This window comes from Hypanus sabinus, chromosome 26, assembly GCF_030144855.1.
Source record: "Hypanus sabinus isolate sHypSab1 chromosome 26, sHypSab1.hap1, whole genome shotgun sequence".
In the NCBI taxonomy this organism is placed as follows: Eukaryota; Metazoa; Chordata; class Chondrichthyes; order Myliobatiformes; family Dasyatidae; genus Hypanus; species Hypanus sabinus.
Genome location: NC_082731.1, coordinates 37996757 through 38020017, shown reverse-complemented (window position 1 = coordinate 38020017; position 23261 = coordinate 37996757). Strand labels below are relative to the sequence as shown.

Sequence of the window (23261 nt, the reverse complement as noted above, 5' to 3'; positions counted from 1 at the left end):
GACCATGGAAGAAGGGAAGGGGAGGGAGCTCCCGAGGGAGGCGATGGACAGGTAAGGGGATGAGGTGAGAGAGGGAAATGGGGATTGGTGACAAGAGGGGGGCAATTACTGGAAGTTGGAGAAATCGATGTTCATGCCATCAGGTTGGAGGCTACCCAGATGGAAAAATGGAATATGAGTTGCTGTTCCTCCAACCTGAGAGTGGGCTCCTCGTGGCATTCGGGGAGGCCAGAGCCTGACACGTTTAACAAGCTTTCTGCGTTTGGGATGCACAGGGCAGTTATCTAAAATCAGCATTCGTCAAGTCAAGTCACTTTTATTGTCATTTCGACTGTAACTGCTGGTACAGTACACAGTAAAAATGAGATGTTTTTTTAGGACCATGGACACAGAACAAAATCTAGACGGAACTATGTAAAAAACTACACTGGACTACAGACCTACCCAGGACTGCATAAAGTGCACAAAACAGTGCAGGCATTACAATAAATAATAAACAGGACAATAGGACAGTAAGGTGTGAGTCCAGGCTCTTGGTATTGAGGAGTCTGATAGATTGGGGGAAGAAACTGTTACATAGTCTGGTTGTGAGAGCCCAAATGCTTCGGTGCCTCTTCCCAGGTGGCAGGAGGGAGAAGAGATTGTATGAGGAGTGCGTGGGGTCCATAATGCTGTTTGCTTTGCGGATGTAGTGTGTAGTGTAAATGTCCGTGATGGCGGGAAGAGAGACCCCGATGATCTTCTCAGCTGATCTCACTATCCGCTGCAGGGTCTTGTGATCCGAGATGGTGCAATTTCCGAACTAGGTAGTGATGCAGCTGCTCAGGATGCTCTCAATACAACCCCTGTAGAATGTGATGAGGATGGGGAGTGGGAGATGGACTTGCCTCAGCCTTCGCAGGAAGTAGATACACTGCTGGGCTTTCTTTGCTATGGAGCTGGTGTTGAGGGACCAGGTGAACACCAAGAAGTTTGGTGCTCTTAGGAATTTTGTACAGACGAAGAGTCACAGTGGCTTTTGGAACAAAGTAATGTTTAAACTGACATCAATGTGATGTCAGTTGTAATCCATCCTTTTTTGTTGGTCGTGGCAAGTTACCGGGGGCTGCTTCATACCTAGGAAAGCTCCAGGATGTAAACTTTTGCTGATAACTAACTTTACACCTGTGTGTTTCTGCCGCATTAGGTGCCCAACACAGTGACACGATCTTTTGATGCTTTCTAAACCCGTTGATTACCCTGCATCCTGTGTCGTCACTGTTCGCCAATATAAGGTGGTTTCATCCACATTGCAGACCTGCTTGGGACTTAAATTTTCATCAGAAACCAACTTATTAGACTAATTAACTGATTAGAAAGGCTGGCTCTGTTACAGGAGTCAAACTGGACACACTGGAGGTTGTGGTAGAACTAAGGATCCTATGGAAAATCCTGGCAATTCTGGACAATGTTTCTCACCCTCTGCATGCCACCTTGGATGAACAGAGGAGCACTTTTCGTAATAGATTAAGACAATTGCTCTGCTCCAAAGAGCACTATATGAGGTCATCCCTGCCCTTGGCCATTAGGCTCTATAATGAGTCAACCTATAGCAGGGGAAGTGATGACCCCCTCCTGTCAGATTGTTATTAACCTCTGTTCACCAGAGTTCTGTTTAGCTGTTTTATTTTTAACTTATTTTTAAAAGATTGTTTCTTCTCTTCTAATGTGTGTATATTTGTGCACTTGTAATGCTAGTGTGACTCTAACTTCCTTTGAAATTGATAGACTATCTATCTATCTATCTTAGTGATCTCATCAACAAGCTCAGGAGCTGCTCCCTTGTTTGCAGACTGTGTTTCACCCCAGAATGCAGTGGATGTTATGCCGTGTCACTGAAATCATACTCATAATCCAGTCCTAACTCTTTATGAAGTAATTTCACTTGTTCCTGCACCATCTCTCCTAACAATGCTCCACCTTCACCAACGCGGAGTGTAAACCACTTTGAGAACTTTATTTCATTGTGGGCATCTTCCGTTTTTCATTGTGCCCGCGCGCCTGTGTTTTTGTTTGATTTGCTGTCAGCAATGAGCAGGAGCAACTTTTCTTTTCTTTTCGTTTCTTTCTATCCTGAACTGTAGAAGAGCCTTTGTTATACAAGTCGCAAATGCTTTTCACAGTTTCAGAACTTCCACCTTATCTTGTGTAGATAACGTATGGTGTTTGCGATTTACACCACAAGAAGCACTTCCTTTATTCAATGAAGATTTGACTGGAGCAAGATAAGCACAGTTATAAAAATAAATACGGAATAACAGAAGAACAGCTTTTTAAAAATGGTGCAAATAGCTGATTTTGTTAATGGCGCCACCAAAACAGCTTGGCGCGTCGACGCGGGAAGTTTGAAGTTAGGCTGGCGAAAATTATGTCCAACCGATTGCCGAATTTGAGGATTGCCGATCGACCTGAAATTTGAGTGCCTACTGGGGGAGGGTCGCCCGAGTGGGACTGAACTAACCCAGATGGGTTAAGCCGCCTGGCTGATCTTTATGGATGGGACCAAGCCTGAGGCTGTTGAGGTAGTGGGAATTGCTGTGATTGAACTTCTTCAAATGGAAGTATTTGCTGGCCTTGTGTTTCCTGCTCGGATTGCTCTCCTTGCATTCCTCCCCATTGGAAAATGCTTTATCAGTGACAGATTCTGTCCAGAACAGCACACAAAATGCAACAGCCTTAGCAACATTGGCCAATGGGTTCAACTCAGACTCAAATGCTTCATGTTGGGGCTAAGAGTCTGATTTATTTTTCTGTTGGAACGTATTCATTTTGAAGACTGAGGGAGCCAACTTAGAGTTAAACGCTTAACTGCTGTGGTTCACTTGAACAGATGGAGTAGTCACGATAGGTTTTCCCTCTCCCAGACTTAGCAATGGAGGGATCTGCATTTAATGACTCCATGCTAAATATGCCCTGAGCTCAAAAACTTTCCTCTTGAGTATGCTCACCCGAGTTCACCTTCCAGAGTCTTCCTTCTGGAAAAATAACACCTGATGATATCTCTCCGTACAATTGGAAGATTAGAGAGTTTCTGATGAGAACATATAGCGATAGGCTTCATAAGTTGTTCAGACCACACTTGGAGTATTGGGAGCAGTTTTGGGCCCCTTATCTAAGAAAAGATGTGCTGCATTGGAGAGGGTCCAGAGGAGGTTTAGGAGGTTTATGAAAATTATTCTGCAAATGAAAGGGTTAATGTTCAAGGAGCTCTTGGCAGCTCTGGGCCAGCCAAAAGCCTCTGTCAGGGTCGTCAGTGGACGTTGCGTCCTAGCTGTTTAGACGTGCAAGCCAGGGCGGTACGATATGGAGAGCAAGCTGTTGCCCACGTAGCAAAATCCCCCTCTCCACGCATCTGATGAACCCAAAGGAATGGTGGAGACCAATACAGTTTGACACCAACAGCGTCGCAGGAGTTGAAGGTCAACATTGAACTCAACGTAGGACTGCTTTAGGGACTCCCAGCTCTGGATTTTCCCTCTGGGTTTACTCCCGAAGCCTTCCCCGTGAGTGGGTACAGTCGCTGGGCAGCAGAGGTTTGAGATCAGAGTTTTCCTTCTCCCAGATGAGCTGCCAACCGCAGCTGACGAGCCCCATCAGCCCAAAGTTTTAAGGCGCCAGTAACCTGCCTTTGTCTACTTCTGTCAGTAGAAGCTCTTCAACTGGCCTTAGTAGCTAAGCCACACATGAAGGCTAGGAGCCGGACTTGGTTGTCAGAGGCTATTTAAGGCGCATATCATTGGGAGCATTTAATAGTTAGTGGGAGCTTAAACCCATTACCACCCTTGACTGTAACAACCTTAAAGAACCTGTACTGGCCCTGTACTTGAGTTTAGAAGAATGAGAAGGGGGAAGTCGCATTAAAACTATCAAATATTGAAAGGCCTGGATAGAATGAATGTGTAGAGGATGTTTCCTGTAGTGGGAGAGTTTAAGATCAGAGGACATGTTCTCAGGATAGAGGGATATCCTTTAGAACAGAGATGAGGAGGAGTTTCTTTAGCCAGAGGGTGATGAATCTGTGGAATTCGTTGCCACGGCTCATTGGGTATATTCAAAGCAAGGTTGATAGGCTCTTGATTAGTAAGGGTGTTGAGGGTAATGGGGAGAAGGCAAAAGAATGGGGTTGAGAGAGGTATAATAAATCAACCATGATGGCATGGCAGAGCAGACTCAGTGGGCCGAATGGCCTGTTTCTGCCCCTATGTCTTAGGGTCTTATAAAACGCTGGCGGAACTCGGCAGCCCAGCCACCATCTGCGGAGAGGAGTAGAGAGCCAGCATTTTGGGCGGAGATCCTTCATTATCAGGATTTAACTGCTTTATTACTGAGACAGGTTCCGCCATTCCTCCTGGCTGTGTGCGCACACTGAGTGTTGGGCTTCTGACTGAAAACCTCACACAGTTCCAGCAGAAGTGATTGGGTTTTGGGTGTAACCCTAAACCGGGAGCAGGTAATTGGGCCAGTCGGGTGGGAGATTTTGGCGCTGCATTAGTAGTGGACGAGTACGTGTTTGTTAATGCTTCAAGCCTAGTAAAACCTTTGTGGTGCATTTGCTCCATATAGGTGCAGGAGCTTGTGGGATGTTTATGGTGCCTTAAGCCCATCGCCCCTACAGGGGCAAAGGCCCCCCACAGTGTCCAGAGTCTGTCCTGGGTCTTAAGGTGTCACCCATCTTCTTGGTATATCCTTCCTGTCTCTGAATTGAGGTCTTTGGAGCTTCTATTGGTGTTTCTGAAGCTCTGTGTTTTTATGGGATGGGGCTGCTAAACCCATGCCCAGTCCCCCCTCCTTTCGCAGCCGGGCGTAGGGCCGCCCAGGGCGGAGTTTTACAGCGACTTAAGGAATGGCTTCATCAGTGTCGCCATGGTTCTCTGACCCTGGCGAGGGGTTTGGGGCTGCAGTTGGATGCAAACTTGAGCCAGTTTATCGTGGAGCCTAATCAACAAGGGAGACAATGGAGTTTTGAAGGACATTGAAAAGAAGTGGAACTTTGGACAAATGTTCGCTACTTGCTATGAAAACTTCGGCCCATAAATGGGGTTATTTTGTCTCATTGTCTCATATTTATAATGCAGCAAATGTCCAGGCACCATCCTCTTCAACCCAGACCCTCTTTAGCTTATTTCTGTATAAGACCTAGGAGCAGAATTAGGCCATTCAGCCTGCCGAATCTGCTGCACCATCCCAACATGGCTGATTGATTATCCCTCTCAACACCATTGTCCTGCCTTCTCCCCATAATCTTGATGTCCTTGCTAATCATGAACCTCTGCTTTAAATACACCTTCCACAGTCGTATGTGGCAATGAGTTGTAGTTCTTGTGCTCCAATTTGACCTTTGAACCTTACACACCTAAGCTGCCAAGGCCAAACACGCAACGAGTCTCTTCCCCCCCCTATGATGCTCCTTCAAATCAACACTCTTCAGAATATTTGATCAGCTGGGCAAATATCAGTGATTTTTATAGTGATTCTGTGGAGAATTTAGAAATTTGTTTGGTTTGAAGCTGTGCAGATGCAAGTGTTTCGTATGGCCTGTTTTCCAGGCCTGCAGTACATTCTGCATTTTGAGCTGCACCTTCTGTGCCGTGCTTTATATAGCAAAGTTTTGCAATTTTTTGATGCGTTAAATTCAGGAACTGCAAAGGATGTGGTGACTTGTTAGAAAATGAAAACACATTGCGTTTCCTCTTTTTGCCATGTAGAGAATTAAGAACATAGAGAGCTGGGCTGTCTGGTTTGTCTGTTTTAGGGTGTGATTTTTAATGAATATTCCAGCCAGCAGACGAGGATTTGAGCTTGCTTACTCTGCCAATTGAGCACGGCATTTTCAAACACAGGATTTTGCGGGTGCTGGAAATCATTTTGCAACTTTATTTGGAGATCCGCGCGGAATAGGCCCTTCTGCCCCTTTAGGACACACTGCCCAACAACCCCCAATGTAACCCTAGCCTAATCATGAGACAATTTATAATTAACCTGCCAGCCAGCACCTCTGTGCTGGGAGGAAACCGGAGCACCCAGGGAAAACCCACGCATTCCTCAGGCTCCATACTGATGACGTCAGCATGGAACCCCTCTCTCTAGCGCCCCGAGCTGTAATAGTGTCGCACTAACCGCTAATCTTCAGCAGCACTCCCAAAATGCTGGAGGAACTAAGCAAGTAGGGTAACATTTATGGAGGGTAACACATATTCAGTTTCAGGCTGATACTCCTTGTCGGAACCAATGAGAGCCTTGGCCCGAAATGTCAGCTGTTTATTCCCCGCTGTAGATGCTGCCCGACTTGCTGAGTTCCTTCAGCATTTCGTGTGTGTGTTGCTATAGATTTTCAGTTGTGATCACCTGCAACTATCTGACTGCCTCTGGAGCCAACTGGGTCTCCCCATTCCTCTACCTCGTCCAGAGTGTTAGTTTGTTCAGTGGCTAACCAGCCCTCCTCCAGTCATTGCCCTTGGGCTTCATAATCGTCTGCTGTGGCTTTGGGGATGTGGAGATGGATACGAGGGTGGCTGCTTTGTTTTCCAAAGCAGGACTAATCCTGCTCTAGTTTCTCCAACACCAGATTGTATTTTCTGCACTCTCTATCCTGGGGTTCTGTGGCCATCTCTGCGGGTTGTCATTTTGAGCGGTGAAGAGGTCCTGAGACCCCAGGAGCGCCGCCGCCCGGAGTTTAGCCAACTGCGCTTGATAGGGTCACCCATGGCGGTAAGGCTCCGCAAGCCAACCGAGACCTCCACAGCAGAGCTGGCAACGTATCACAGCGGCATTGAAGGTGGAGGAAGGCTAAGCACTGAAAAGACCCCCAGTCATCTTGCACTCTGCCTCTGGACCTTGACCCCAGTCCGCATTCTCCCCGTGTCAAGCAAAATCACGCATGGGCATTAGGAAATGATAGGCAAGCCCTGGGGAGAACGTGCTCATCTCGAGTGGTCACCCTGAATGTTGTGTGGATTTCCTTTGGTTTATCCTTAGATTCCTGCGTTTGTGCCCAGTTCGCAGCATAATTAAGTTTTCTTGGGTTCTCAAAGCCTCCGAGGCTAAGGCTTGAATCCCCCTCCAGATACTGTGCTGTTACCCACAGTCGCACTTTATTGTGAGCTGAAGGAGTGCCCTCTTCAGATGCCACAGCAAACACACCCCTGCCCTCGATGGCATCAGATGCTCCCAATCACTTTCCGGTTAGAACGGGGCGCTAGTGTATAGTTCCTATTACGAGGGACGATTGATAAGTTTGTGTCCTAAGGTAGAAGGAGATGAGGTATTAACTTCAAACTTTCTCAAAGAGTTGAGCTGCATGTGCATAACGAGAGCTATATAGCTCATCTCCTTCTGCCTTAGGCCATGAACTTATCAATCACTCATCTGTGAACACTTCCTGGAGGTCCAAGATCCGTATGCTTCACGACCGCTGGACTAAGTGTATAAATGTAGGAGGGAACTATGTTGAAAAATAAATGTGCTAGGTTTTCTAGAATTGACTCCTCCTCCTCAGGCCAAGAACTTATCAATCACCCCTCGTATTAACATCTTAAACACGAAACTATCTGCTAAAGGTCTTTACTGTGTACAGTTTGGTGCTGCCTTTAACTTGGTAGCTGACGTATCCTGAAGTCCCAGCTTCGAATCTGACCGGCTCCTTGCACGTTTTCCGCCTATGCTGGGTTGAGCGTGGAGCTAGCAGCTTGGCCTCTTTATAAAATAAAAGAGACAAATGCTAAAGAAACAGCAAAGTTACCACCTGCTGTGCCACAAGATGCAGAGAGGAACTGGACTCGAGTATCCTAAATACATCTGACAATGCTACCGGAGTGTTGTATTGGCAATGAAGGCAGTATTACAGCTCGGGGTTCAGCTCTGTAAAGTGTGTCTGTATGACTTCTCCGTGGAATGTGTGGATTTCCTCCGGGTTCCCCCACTTTTCTCCCACAGTCCAAAAACCTGCCAGGTAGGTTAACTGTTGGTTGTAAATTGTCCCGTGATTAGACTGGGGTTAAGTTGGTGGGCTGGAAGGGCTGTGTCGCTAAAGAAATAAAGACCTTTTTGGATCTGCTGGGTTGGTAAAGGGCACAGTATAAATGGAAGTTTCAATGTAAAGCAATCAGAATTGAGCTGGAAGCTGTGGTTGAATTCTGTGTAATAGGAGTGTGTCACACTGAAAGAGTGAGTCATTGTTCAGCAGAAAGCCACTTCCATTTTTAGCATTTTAACGCATTGTGTATCACGATCGGATCCCGGCTTTGTCAGTCCCAGATTTGTTTACGGCTGTTTGCATCTCTGAGCAGGCAAAATGGAGCAGTGAACTGGGCTTTACTTGATTAATCCACACTCTTGTATTTGGCAAGGTGCTTGTGCGTACTCTCAACAGCTTCAGCATATTTGTGCTAGTAGCATCTGATTTATTCAGTGCACCTCGAGTGGCATAGATAATGAGACTCAAACCTCAGCTCTCTCCCATGCTAGATATTTTATTTGGAGATGCGGCTTGGGATCTGGACCTTCAAGTTGCACTGCCCAGCAACCCCCAACAACTGGGGCAATTTACAATGACAAAATAACCCACCTATTAAGCCTCTGAACTATGGAGAGGAGGTACACACTCCTTACACAGAGCTCCTTTGGCCCACGACATTGTGCTAGCTCTTCAGCCTGTTCTAAGGTCAATCTAACCCTTCCCTCCTATGCAACTCTCTATTTTCCTATCATCCATGTGCCTATTTAAGAATTTCTTCACTGTCCACTGCCATCTCCTCTGTGTTCCATGCACATCACTCCCTGTGTAAAGAACTGGACCTCTGACAAATGCTCCCCACAAACTTACCACCAATTACCTTTAAGCTTACATCCTTTGTATTAACCATTTCCACCCTGGGGGCAAGACTCTGGCTGTTTACTCTATTGAGTCATGCTGTGCACCCCTTGCCACCCTCTACACCTCTATCAAGTGCCCTCTCTTCCTCTACTCCAGAAGATGGAAATCGGAAACAAGAGAAAATTTGCAGACGCTAGAAATCTGAGTAGCACACACAAAATGCTGGAGGAACTTGACAGGCTGGGCAGCATCTATGGAACTTTTTGGGCTGAGACCCTTCGGCAGGACTGTCTCGTTTAACCTATCCTCGTAAAACATTTTCTCTAAGTTGATGCTTCAGGAATTTAAAAATGAATACAAGCAGTCCCTGGGTTACGTACGAGTTCCGTTCCTGAGTCCGTCTTTAAGTCGGATTCGTATGTAAGTCGGAACAAGTACATCTGGTACTATTTAGCGTCAGCTAGTCAAACGTTTGTCTTAGTATATAGTATATATTTTACCTTTCTATGTATTTAAAACATTTAAACATATGTATTCCAATAATTAAACCACTGCATTGCTTAGTAATAATTATAGCTTTCATTGGAGCAGGGCCTTTTACGTGCTCCATTCTCATTTTATCTGTTATCCTTTAAAGTTGTTCCGATCGTTGACCGACAGCAGCCTAATGATTTTCCAATGACTGATTACGTTTCACCTCTTTCCAAACGCATTATTATTTCCACTTTATTTTCAATCACGATCGCTTCCTGTCAATGGAACAGAAACACTGTGGGTGGTGGGTCCCGAGCTGTGCCGGCTCCCGAAGTCCGCTGGATCCTGAGGACCACCGCTCTGAGACAGGCTAAATGGGACAAGTGGGGGCTGTGCTGAGTTTGGATATTTGATCCTCCACAATATTCCGTGGGAATTTAAACTGGAGGTGGCAGTGTTTTTTTTAACAAGGTCGAGTTGCGAGCTTGACATCAACCCGGCACGGATGGTACGAGAGTTACTGTATCGACATCAACCCGGCATGGGAGCAGTCTCTCTCTGGATCGAACTCAGGAACCTCCATTCTCCAGATCTCACTGCGCCACCAGCTGACCGGAATGGTGGGGGTGGGGTGGGGTTCAGGGTGAATCTTACTAAGAAAAATATAAACCAAATACAAAGTTAAACACTCAACAGTGTCAACAGCAATGACTTAAAATGGTGGACGGCGTTCTCCTTCCTCGGTTCGTAAGTACGAGTTGTCCGTAAATCAGACATTCGTAACTTGGCTACTGCCTGTAGTAAATCAGAATGTCTTTATACTCTGAATCTTCAGTTTTAATTTGAACTTCCTGTCTCTATTTCTCTGCACCCTTTCCGTTCCCTGATCAGTAAGGCAAACCAGGGACGCAGGGCACCTCTCTTAGAATGGGTAAATATCCCAGAAGGAGATACCTCTGTATCGGTCTCCATCCCTGGAGTTTCCTCTGTGCTAGAGGAACAGAGCAGGCCAGGGGACATCTTAGGAGATGAACAGATAGTTGGCGTGACTTGAAGGGTCTCAAGTATTGAAGAGTCAACGTAACGAAGGGGGTGAACCTCTCGCAGCAAGACCCGGTGAAGGGTCTCCGCCTGAAACGTCAACCGTTTGTTCCCCTCCATGGAGGCCAACGGACCTGAGTTTCTCCCACAAGTACGACTGGCTGTCTCTTCAACGGAACCCGCGGCTTTGTTTGAGAGTGCTTACAGGTGGGCAAGGGTTGACATTTCACAAAGTTTCTGTTTAAACCTGTTGCTGAAGCCCCTGGTGCTGTAGATAACGTCTCGAGCACATTACCCAATACCTCCAGCTCAGTCAGTCCACAAGCTCCCGCCCATTCACACTCCCCGCGTCAGCCAGTTTTAATGGTAATTTTAGAGTGGCCGTCTGTTACCCCGTCACAGAGTGTGCTGGAAGGGCTTCAGAATAGTCTCGACCAACGCTGCCTGTGTATCCAGAATTGAAACCCTCCCACATTGCTCCACTCGCAAGCTGTGGTCCAATTATTGCTCAAGTTCAGCGTTTGTTGACACCATTTCGCAATGTGTTGTAATTCAGCCTTACCTAAAACTCTCTAAGCTACGGAGTGACCTTTTCATGCAATGAATACTAGCCATTGCCTGTAAATATCCTGGGGTGCAGACCCAGGTAGCCCTGGGTCAGGTCTCCAATGACTGGATACAATCCTGACCTCTGGTGCTGTCCGCATGGCGTTTGTGCTTTCTCCCACATCCTAGAGCCACGTGGAATGTCTGTGGTGTGCAGGTGAGCGGTGGGCTGGACAGTGGAAATAAAATCAGGATTCGTGCCTGCTGGCGCTGTAAATCCAAAGCGACACGCACAACACCCTGGAGGAACTCAGCACAGGCCAGGAAATGAGTAAACGGTCGATGTTCTGGGCTGAGACCCTTCATCAGGACAGGAAAAGAAGTCAGAGGAAGAAGTACAAGGTAGCAGGTGAAACTGAGAGAGAGGGAGGGATGAACATCGATTTCCCGAACTTCCAGTAATTGCCCATTCTCACTTCCCCCCTCACCTCCTCTTCTTACCTACCCATCGCCTCCCTCTGGTGCTCCTCACCCTTCTCTTCCGTGGTCTTCTCTCCTCTCCTATCAGATTCCCCCTTCTCCAGTCCCGTATCTCTTTCACCAATCAACTTCCTAGCTATTTACTTCACCCTCCCCCCTCTCCCGGTTTCACCTCTTGCCTACCACCTCTCCTCCTCCACTCCCTTCCACTTTCTTGCCCTTCAAGAGAACGTGTTCGTGGTGGTGAATGTAGGCGGCACGGGTTGAGGCGTTTGATGTTGCATTCTTTGCCAAGCTTAGCAGTCAGTTTGCAGACATTTCATTGCCAGTCGAGGTGACATCCTCAGTGTGCAGTTGGTGTTTCTCTCTGGGAGTGCTCGTGTTTATATCGGCCCTCATTCGCTTGCCTCGATCCTGATTGGCTACCCTGTCAGTTGACCATTGAATTCTATTGGCTTGCTCAGGCGCCATCTACGAACCCCAATGAGCTCAAGGAACGCGAGCGCTCCCAGAGAGAAACATTTTTATGCCATGGATCCCTACCTTTAACCTAGGGGTCTGTGGACACTGGGTTGCAAACCCCTCCTTTAGGACGAACGAGGGAGGATCTGGATGGATTTCAATATCACCTTGCTTAACCTCCGCCCCAGAGCCTTTCCTGGCCAATGAAGTACTTTTGAAATGCCATCCCTTCTGCAACATGGGAAACGACAGACAATCTGCATGCAGCAAAATGCGCAAGATGGCAATAACTGGTTTACGGTGCTGGCGGTGGATAGATAAGTATTGACCTGACTATTGAGAAGAATTGCCGTGCAGTCTTTTGTGTCTGACAGAGCAAATGAGGTTTATCTCATGTCTTGCCTGCAAGATGGCTTGTTTTTTAAAAAACATACAGGTTTCCCCCGCTATCCGAAGGTAGAGTGTTCCTATGAAACCGTTTGTAAACCGAAATGTCGTAAAGCGAAGAAGCAATTACCATTAATTTATATGGGAAATTTTTTTGAGCGTTCCCAGACCCAAAAAAATAACCTACCAGATCAAACCAAATAACACATAAAAGCCTAAAATAACACTAACATATAGTAAAAGAAGGAATGATATGATAAATATAAACCCTATATAAAGTAGAAATATTGTATGTACGGTGTAGCTTCACTTATCAAAATCGGGAAGACAGCAAGCCAAAATTGATGTGGAGAAAAAAAATCGGCACGTACACGCAACTGCCCGCACAAGGCTTTCATGGTCATTGTCGTTTCTCTCGGGGATAACACACGTATAAAGCGGGCGTCTTTTTCTCGTGAAAGCGAAAATCCTCTTTGGTTAGCGAAATCAGGTACTAATGTAGGTCTCTCGTAACAGCGAGCTGTCGTAAAGTGAACGTTAGATAAAGGCGGCCACCTGTATATAGAATTTTTTTTTGCAATCTCTAACATTTTGTGTGTACTTTTTGTTTGTGTAGTCTTCTGATCTTTCCAACTAAGCCACATATCCCTTCAGTAACTAAATTGTTTTTTTATCAGCTTTTGGTACCCAGGTCACCGGACTGGGGGTGATGGCACGTGCCTCTTCTGCGCAAGGTTCGCGGTGGATTGATTGCATTTTCTCAGTGCTGTAGCAATGACCAGTCTCTTGCGGTTGGTGTGAAGCTGCCCTGCACTGGCGGTCTCCTCCAGCACCATTCCTCTTGAAAGGCGATTATATAATCCCGCCTCCACCCGCAAGGAGTTTGTACGCTCTCCCCGTGGCTGCTTGGCTTTCCTCCCACGGTCTAATGACGTGCCGGTTGGGAGGTTAGCCGGTCATTGTAAATATCCCACTGCTGTCTGTAAGGAGCTCGTACATTCTCTTTGTGACCGCGTGGGGGGGGGGGGGGGGGGGGGAGTCCATCCTCTGCCGCACCACACGGGCGCCAGCAACCTCGTGACTCTTCAGGCCCATCCTTGTGCGTACAAGTTAACAAACGCAACAATGCAGAATATGCATGTATATAGTGCGGACCGCCCCCCCCCCCCCCCACCCCCACCCAAATCCCCAGCCCAACCAAAATCATCAGCTGACCAGTGGTTCCAGCCAGGACACTGTACCCTGCCCATGTCTTGAGTGTGTCTGCAGGTTGAGATCAAAATGGTCCACTAACCTGAACTTGGCAACCAGTAGGAATGGATCTAGTGAACTTCCTCACATCTCCCATCGTTCAGTGCATGTTCCAAGTAGGTGTGGTAGTGAAGGTGTGTCTCTGGTACCACATTTGTATATTGTGACGTTTTGTGGGCTGGCTACTTTACCTCACACTGTGCGCTTATTGAACGCCGACTTTGCATTTCTCTCTGGTAGATTCTGTGCAGTGTTGGGGAAGAAGGGCGAGCCACTGCGGATCCTGTCGCTGGGGTTAGGCAGGCGCCTCCTCTCCACCTTCAACTGAACCAGTAGTTTCCCTTGGTTACCAATATGAATGAAGTATCAGTTGTGAAGGAGGGTTGGCTTCATAAACGAGGTGAGTATAAACTCAGGCTTAAGCTTCTAAAGAGACTGAAAATGCTCGTCTATCCTAACTTGCACTGCTGACAAGACTAACAGGGTTGCAAGCACATGGCAGTACTGTCACCACCAAACCCCCACCCCCAACAACCACTGCACCTTTCTGATTAGAAAATGTATTTCTGAAGTTTTACTGACTCGGGTTATTCAGCCCATTGAATCAGTGCCAGCTCTCGGCAAATCCCGTTAACGTCATTAACCCAGTTCTCAGGTTCATTATAATTTTCCACAAGTACATGCACAATTTAAAAAGCAATCTTGCGGGAACAACAAAGGCAGGTCTGGCCTAATGTAAGCAGCGTTTACTAGAAAAACAAACTGAATCATACGAATTTTTTTTACAAGAGAAGACACAATTGTCCCTACACTAGGAGTAACTTGCAGGTCCAACAAACTTACCAATCAGCATACCATCCATGTTGGAGCAGACTTGATGAGCTGAATAGCCTCATTCTGCTCCTTTGCCTTCATTATTAAAAATCAGAGAATGTATGCAGTGTACAACCTGAAATTTGTATTCTTCACAGATGTCCATGAAACAAGCTCCAGTAGAATGGATGATAGAAATAACAATGCCCCCCTCCCCCATGCACACAGCAGCAAAAGCATTGACTCCCCACCAGTGCAGGAGTTCCCTACCTTTTTTATGCCATGGACCAATACCATTAAGCAAGGGGTCCACGGACCCCAGGTTGAGGTCCCCTGGAGCACTCGGAAGCTCACACAGTCATAATGAGTACATGCAAACTCTGCACAAAGCCAGACGTTGCTATTAAGCTGATTCCCCATTGTTTGGGCCCTTTCCTCTACCCTTGCCTCACCTAAAGTTAACCATCTTCATTCCCATCTCCTTTTATCCTTCGGTGTTCAGAAGAAGCTTCTCCAATCCCGGTTCTCCTATAGTGTCATCTTAATCTATTTAAACCTGTTCTTTGTATTTCTTCACCCAGAATATGCTGCTGTATTCTGATTGGTCCAGCCCAATGACCTGTGTCTGGCCGTTCTCCCCTGACTTCTCAATACATAAAACATAGAAGAGTACAGCATAAGAACAGGCCATTCGGCCCACAGTGTTGTGCTGAACCAGCTGTAAAAACAAACAAAAAAAATTCACCCAAACATGAATTCCTCCTACCTACCAACATCCATATCCCTCCATTTTCCTTGCATTCACGTGCCTATCCAAAAGTCTGTTAAAAGCCTGTAATGTATTTGCCTCTTCCACCATACCAGACAGCACGTTCTAGGCATCCACGATTGTCTGAGTCAAAAAAAACCTTGCCCCTCACACCCTCCTTGAACCTACCCCTCCCCCCACTTTCAATGCACGCCCTCTGGTATTTGACATTTCAACCTCGAGAGGCAGGGTCCACACTACGTCCCTCATAACCTTATAAACCTCTAACAGATCACCCCTCAGCAGCCTCTGCCGCTCCAGAGAAAACAACCCAAGTTAGTTCAGACTCTAGTGACTAACAGAGCACTTTCAGCCCCCAGAACTGCAGCCCAATGCATCTTTTTTTGTTCACGGCGTTTAATTTGTCCTTGAGACGCCATGCCCCTTTTAAACAGCTTCTATCCGTCATTTTGCTTTTGCAACCTGGTCACCTTTGTGCCGCTACACTCCAGCACCCTACTAATCTTTTAAAGATCTTCAGCATCTCTGTTTTCATTACCTCAGCTTCCCGGGCCACAAGCTCGGTATTCTGCTCGTTCAAAGTAAGCTTATTATCAAACTGCACATACGTCGCCGTCTGCTACCCTGAAATTTATTTCCTCGTGGGCATTCACTGCAGATTAAGGAAGCACAGTAGAATCGATGAAAGCCTGCATCGAAACGAAGACGGGCAGACAACCAGTGTGCAAGAGAAGACAAACTATGCAAATGCATAAAGAAAAACAAAATAATAGATAAGCAATAAATAATGTCGAGAACGTGCGTTGTAGAGTCCTTGAAAATGAGTGTAACCCTCTCCCCTTCCAACTGATGGGCAGAGTTGACTCCGTACTGTTTGTCCAACCTGTCCTAAAATGCAAAATAGTGTTCTGGGTGCTGTATAAAGAGACACTGTGTCCTCTAAGTGCCATTCCCGTCAGCGTTGTCATTCACTGACTCATTGAATGCTCCGTTGTCAGAAGGAAGAGCCTTGCTAGCTGAGTTCATCCCTATTTTTAAAGTGCTTATTCCTACAACAGAGCTTGCAAGTTGTGTTGTCGAATGAAGCTTTCAGTCTGTTGTACTATTCCTGGGCCATAGATGGATTATTCCGAGCATTAATCTAAACATCGCCTGTTTGAGTGAATGTTGTACCCTGTTTTAAGAGCAGGAGCCAATTAGGCTATTTGGCAACTCAAGTCTGCTCCACCGTTTCATTATGGCTAATCCATTTTTCCTTTCAGCCTTCTCCCCGTATCCCTTCATGCCCTAACTAATCAAGTACCTATCAACCTCTGCCTTAAATGTACCCAATGTCTTGCCTTGGGTGGACAGGTGCAGACGCACGTCTGAATGCAACACTGGTTTTGATCCATGAAGTAGATTTAATGCGCAGTTACACCTTCCTTTGCATGGAAGGCTGACCCTGAACACGGAATGCTGTCCTGACTTTGCTCACCTGTTCCCCTTTGCTGTTTGCAGGTGAATATATTAAAACATGGAGGCCCAGATACTTCCTGCTGAAATCAGATGGTTCTTTTATCGGCTACAAGGAGAAGCCCGAGAGCCCGGATCACGGTTTACCGCCCCTAAACAACTTCTCTGTAGCAGGTAAGTCCTTAGAGTGATTTCACTATAAGCAGACACAGTGATGAAGGGTCTTGGTTCACTCTTTTCCACAGATACTGCCTGACCTGCTGAATTCCTCCAGCATTTTGTGTATATTACTTTGATTTCCAGCATCTGCAGATTTTCTCTTGTTTGTGTTCCGACTACTACACTGCAACGTCTTTTCCAGGGATGCCTACCCTGAAGGAGTTTAAATCTTCCCTCTGATAGTTCAGTTGAAACCCTCTCTCACTGCTCCCTCTCTGTGATCCTCCGCTGCCCTCCAACATAGTCCTGATGAAGGGTCTCGGCCTGAAATGTCAACTGTTTACTCTTTTCCATAGACGCTGCCTGGCCTGCTGAGTTCCTCCAGCATTTTGTGTGTATTAAGCAGGTAGAATTTCCTTACCTGGTTGTACACCGTAACAGCAAAATTTATAACAGATTTATAGAACAACAGAGCACATAACAAGCTCTTTGTTCCATCAAGTCTGTGCCAAGCAATTACTCTGCCTAGTTCCAACAGAACCAGGTTTAATATTTCTGGTGTATATCGTGAAATTTGTTGCCTCTGCGGTAGCAGTACAATGCAATGCATAATAATAGAAAACGAGCAGATAGCAGTAAGTGTATGTGTGTGTGTGTGTGTATAATAGTTAAATAAGTTGTGCAAAAAAAATAGTTCATGGGTTGAATGTCCACTCAGAAATCAGATGGCAGAGGTGAAGAATCTGCTCCTGAATCACTGAGTGTGTGTATTCAGGCGTCTGTACCTCCTCCCTGATGGTAACAACGAGAACAGAGCATGTCCTGGGTGATAGGAGTCCTGAATGTCAGACGCCACCTTTTCGAGGATCACTGCTTGAAGATGTCCTGGATACTACTCAGGCTAGTGCCCATGATGGGGCTGACTGAATTTGCAACTCTCCGCAGCTTGCTTCGATCCTGTATAGTAGTTCTCCCCCCCCCCCCCCCCCCCCCAGCCCCCCATACCAGCCAGCGATGCATCCTGTCAAAATGCTCTCCACGGTACATCTGTGGAAATTTGGTAGGCAACAACAAATCTCAAAATCCTAATGAAATATAGCCGCTGTTGTAACTTCTTTGTAGCTGCATCGATACGCTGGCTCCAGGTTAGATCCTCAGCGATTTAATAGAAAAGACGTGAGTAAAATTACACTTGAATCCGGGGACATGCTTCAAACTGCATCCAAATTTGGCTCCAGGATTTAAGCAGACAGCGATGCTCAGCAGAAACTTGTGCCTGGATTGTTAACAATGGGCTGCACAAAATTTGGTGTCTTTGTTAAATACTGCAATACTTTAATATTCGGGGCATTAGAAACATAAAAACACAGAAGACCTACAGCACAGTACAGGCCCTTCGGCCCACAAAGTTGTGCCGAACATGTCCTTACCTTAGAAATTACTAGGGTTACCCATAGCCCTCTATTTTGCTAAGATCCATGTACCTATCCAAAAGTCTCTTAAAAGACCCTATAGTATCCGCCTCCACCACCGTTGCCGGCAGCCCATTCCACACACTCATTGCTGTCTGTAAAAAAAAAAAAACAGAATTTACCCCTGACATCTCCTCTGTACCTACCCCCAACCATCTTAAACTTGTGCCCTCTTTTGGCAGCCATTTCAGCCCTGGGAGAAAGCCTCTGACTATCCTCACGATCAATGCTTCTCATCAACTTATACAGCTCTATCAAGTCACCTCACATCCTCTGTCACTCCAAGGAGAAAAGGCCGAGTTCAGTCAACCTGTTTTCATAAGGCATGCTCCCCAATCCAGGCAACATCAACTTCCTTCCTGTAGTGAGGCGACCAGAACTGAACACAGTACTCTAAGTGGGGTCTGACCAGGGTCCTATATAGGTGTAACATTACCTCTTGGCTCCTAAATTCAGTTCCATGATTGATGAAGGCCAATACACCATACGCCTTCTTAACCACAGAGTCGACCTGCGCAGTTGCTTTGAGTGTCCTGTGGACTCGGACCCCCAGATCCCTCTGATCCTCCACACTGCCAAGAGTCTTACCATTAACACTACATTCTGCCATCATATTTGACCTACCAAAATGAACCACTTCACACTTATCCGGGTTGAACTCCACCTGCCACTTCTCAGCCCAGTTTTGCATCCTATCACTGTCCTGCTGCCACCTCTGACAGCCCTCCACACTATCCACAACACCTCCAAACTTTGAGTCATCAGCAAACTTACTAACCCATCCCTCCACTTCCTCATCCAGGTCATTTATAAAAATCATGGAGAGTAAAGGTCCCAGAACAGATCCCTGAGGCACAACATTGGTCACTGACCTCCATGCAGAATATGACTCGACTACAACAACTCTTTGCCTTCTGTGGGCAAGCTAGTTCTGGATCCACAAAGCAAGGTCCCCTTGGATCCCATGCCTCCTTACTTTCTCAATAAGCCTTACAAGGGTACCTTATCAAATGCCTTGCTGAAATCCATATACACTATATCTACTGTTCTTCCTTCATCAATGTGTTTAGTCACATCCTTAAAAATTCAATCAGGCTCATAAGGCACGACCTGCCCTTGACAAAGCCATGCTGACTATCCCTAATCATATTATACCTCTCCAAATGTTCATAAATCCTGTCTCTCAGGATCTTCTTCATCAACTTACCAACCACTGAAGTAAGACTCACTGGTCTATAATTTCCTGGGCCATCTCTACCCTCTTTCTTGAATAAGGGATCAACATCCACAACCCTCCAATCCTCCAGAACCTCTCCCATCCCCATTGATGATGCAAAGATCATCACCAGAGGCTCAGCAATCTCCTCCCTTGCCTCCACAGTAGCCTGGATTACATCTCATCTGGTCCTGGCAACTTATCCAACTTGATGCTTTCCAAAAGCTCCAGCACATTCTCTTTCTTAATATCTACATGCGCAAGCTTTTCAATCTGCTGCAAGTCATTACTACAATCACTAAGATCCTTTTCAATAGTAGTACTGAAGTAAAGTATTCATTAAGTACCTCTGCTATTTCCTTTGGTTCCATACACTCTTTCCCACTGTCACACTTGATAGGTCCTATTCTTTCATGTCTTTTCCTCTTGCTGTTCACATTCTTGGGGTTTTCCTTAATCCTGCCTGCCAAGGCCTTCTCATGGCCCCTTCTGGCTCTCCTAATTTCTTTTTTAAGCTCCTTCCTGTTAGCCTTATAATCTTCTAGATCCCTAACATTACCTAGCTCTCTGAACCTTTTGCAAGCTTTTCTCTTCTTCTTGACTAGAATTATTACACCACGGTTCTGCTACCCTACCATAACTTCCCTGTCCCATTGGAACGTACCTTTACAGAACTCCACACAAATATCCCCTGAACATTGTTGTGCTGGACAAAGATGGTCCGGTTAGTCTGATGTAGAATTGGCAAGTGGAATGTAATCTATAGAGGGAAGCAGTCGTCAAGGGGAATAAGTATTAACTGAGAGACTTGCACCACCAGTTTCAAGAACGGTTACTACCCCTCAACCATCAGGCTCTTGAATAGATTATTTATTGAGATACAATGCGGAATAAGCTCTTCTGTCCCTTGAGCCGCATCACACAACAATCCCCCAATTTAATCCTAATCAAATCATGGGACAGTTTACAATGACCAATTAACCAGTACGTCCTTGAGCTGTTGGAGGAAACCAGAGCACCTGGAGGAAACCCACAGGGCCACAGGGTGAGCATACAAACTCCTTACAGGCAGCGGCAGGAATTGAACGCAGCTTGAAAAGCGGATAACTACACTGAACCATTATTCACTGAACTTGCCCCATTATTGAAATGTTTGCACAGTCAGTGATCTCACTGTTAAGAACTCTTCATCTCGATATCTCATGTTCTCTTATTTATTGATGTTTGTTTATATTTGCACCTGCACGGTGTTGTCTTCTGCACTCTGGTCGATCGTTCATTAATCCTGTTACAGTTACTGTTCTAAAGAATTGCAGTGTATGCCCACAAAAAAATGAAGCTCAGGGTTGTATATGGTGACATACAGTTGCAAGAAAAAGTTTGTGGATCCTTCTCAATTACCTGGTTTACTGCATCGCTTATAAGATATGGTCTGATCTTCATCTACATCACAATAATAGACGACCATAATCTGCCTAAAATAATAACCCACAAACAATTGGAAATCACGTCTTTATTGAACTCATTCACAGTCCAGGCTGGAAAAAGTATGTGAACCCTTGAATTTAATAACTGATAGAACCTCCCTTTAGCAGCAATCCCCTCCTCCAAATGTTTCCTGTAGCTGCTGATCTGACTTGCACAGTGGTGAGGACAAATTTTAGACCATTCCTCAATTCAAAACTGTTTCAGGTCATTAATAATTTGGGGATACCTTGCATGAACAGCCCTCTTCAGGTCATGCCACAGCATCTCAACTGGATTAAGCTCTGGACTCTGTCTTGGCCATTCCAAAACACACTATCTTCTTTTTAAACCATTCTGTTGCTGAGTTGCTGTTGTGTTTTGGATCAATGTCTTGTTGCATCATTCAACTTCTATTAAGCTTCAGGTCATGGACTGCTACCCTGACATTCTCCTGTAAAGTGTCTTGATACAATTTTGGATTCATTGTTCCCTGTTTGCTGTCCATGCCCTTAGGCAGTAAAGTAGTTGCAAACCATGATGCTGCTTTCTCCCAAAAAGTTTCACAGTTAAGATGAGGATTTGGTGTTGGTGTGCAGTGCCCTTTTTCTTCCTAACATAGTGGTGTGCAATTTCTGCCATAAAAGCTCAACTTCTGTCTCGTCTGTCTACAGAACATCATCCCAGAAGCATTGTGGAACACCCAGGTGGACTTCTGCAAACTTGAGATGTGCAGCAATGTGTTTTTTGGAGAGTAGTGGTTCCCTCCATGGTGTCCTTCCATGAACATTCTGGTTCAGTGCTTTTCTTAGTGGACACATGAACAGAGACTTTAGCAAGTTCTAGAGAATCTCTGTAGGTCTCTGCTGTTAGTGTTGGCTTCTTTTTAACCTCCTTCAGCATTGCATGTTGTGCTCTTGGTGTGATCTTTGCAGGATGCCCTAGCAGAGTACTGGGAATAGCAACAGTACTAGCAGTAGCAACAGTACAGAATTCCCTCTATTTGTTGACAATTTCTCTTACTGTGGACTGATGAACACTGAGGTTTTTAGATACGCTTTTGTAGCCTTTTCCAGCTTCATGCATCTCTAGGTCTTCTCAGAGTTGTTTTGATCGAGGCATGGTGCACAGATCTTTCTTGATAAGACCTGACTTTGTGAGTCTTTTTTATAGGGCAGGTCATCTCTACAACCCACACCTCTGATCTCATCTCATTGATTGGAACATACAAATAGCTTTTGTTGAAGGCATTACCCCAAAGGTTCACATACTTGTTTTGAACCTAGATTGTGAATGTTTAAATGGTGTACTCAGTATTGTCAAGGAGTCCAGTTGTTTATGTGTTATGCATTTAGACACATTGTGTTTGTCTATCAATGTGACAGATGAAGATCAAACGATGTTTTGAATAATTAATGCAGAAAGCCAGATAATTACACAAACTTTTTCTTGCAACTGTATATGTACTTTTAAAATTTACTTTGTACTTGAACCCTATAGTCCAAACATGACGAATATTTTCCTTAGAAATTGTGATTTTGAATTGAAACCAGTGCTGATGATGATCAAGTCAGACATCATCATCTCCTGGTGTGGGGATGATGCCTCAGATTGGAATCCTTCATTGGAGTTGGAGTCCTCATTGGAGTTGGAGAAGTGAGGAAGGAGTGTTTTTAAATGAGTAGGGCTGCCTACTGCCCGTTACGCCGCTGGCATTTAGGGCAGCGATAGAGGTCGTCCATCTCTGGCGGTGTTCAGGGCTTCCTCCGTTGTGTTGGTAGCTTCCTCTTGGTTTTCACGACTGTCAGTCGTGCCCATTCTGGGTGGAGACTCAGGAATACCGTCGCTCTCAGATGCAGATGTTACTTCATTGCTTCCATTACAGTTTTTGGCCAGTCAGGGTTGTCAGCTCAGAGTTGAAACCCCAAATTGGTGGACCCCTCTTAGACTGACCTCTTACCCTTTGACCTGTTTGGCGTGGGTGACCCTGCCAAAAGCCAAAGCATAAGGCCCTGACTCCAGCCAACATGACTTTCCGGTTCACTGAGGCACGCAAACCTTCAAGCCCTACAACAAGGTTGTGGTCCTCCTGGAGGAAATGAGTAGAGAGAAATAAGACATTGGGGTGGAGATCAGGAACTTCTAGATGACACCATTCCTCTGGATGACTCCAAGAGTGGTATATGGTTGATCAGTTTGGAAGAGGCCTGAGTAAAGGGGCACGAGGGAAGGCAGGAGTTGCATGCAGTAATCAGCAGTCTTTGGAAATCTGATCTGCGAGGGGAATGCTGAAAATAGCAGCTTGATTGGCATCTAATGACCTTTCGTTGGAGCTGGTCAGTCGTGACGTGTCCAGGAAAGGCCAGTGATCCACAGGGGCCAAATGCAGTTTGTGTGACTGCTTTGTTAGCATCTCTGGTC

The 23261-nt window shown here is 45.9% G+C and overlaps 1 protein-coding gene across 5 annotated transcripts in view; it reads left to right on the top strand.

The window, feature by feature from the left end:
• The window catches only part of LOC132381460 (RAC-beta serine/threonine-protein kinase), a 145685-nt gene that overhangs the window by 82167 nt on the left and 40257 nt on the right, over nucleotides 1-23261 (top strand). For all 5 annotated transcript variants that reach the window (XM_059950881.1, XM_059950882.1, XM_059950884.1 and 2 more), the window contains 2 exons: nucleotides 13733-13892; nucleotides 16575-16703. In XM_059950881.1, the coding sequence (XP_059806864.1) occupies nucleotides 13847-13892; nucleotides 16575-16703 (175 nt within the window). In that variant the 5' untranslated portion in view covers nucleotides 13733-13846. The remainder of the gene's footprint in view (nucleotides 1-13732; nucleotides 13893-16574; nucleotides 16704-23261) is intronic.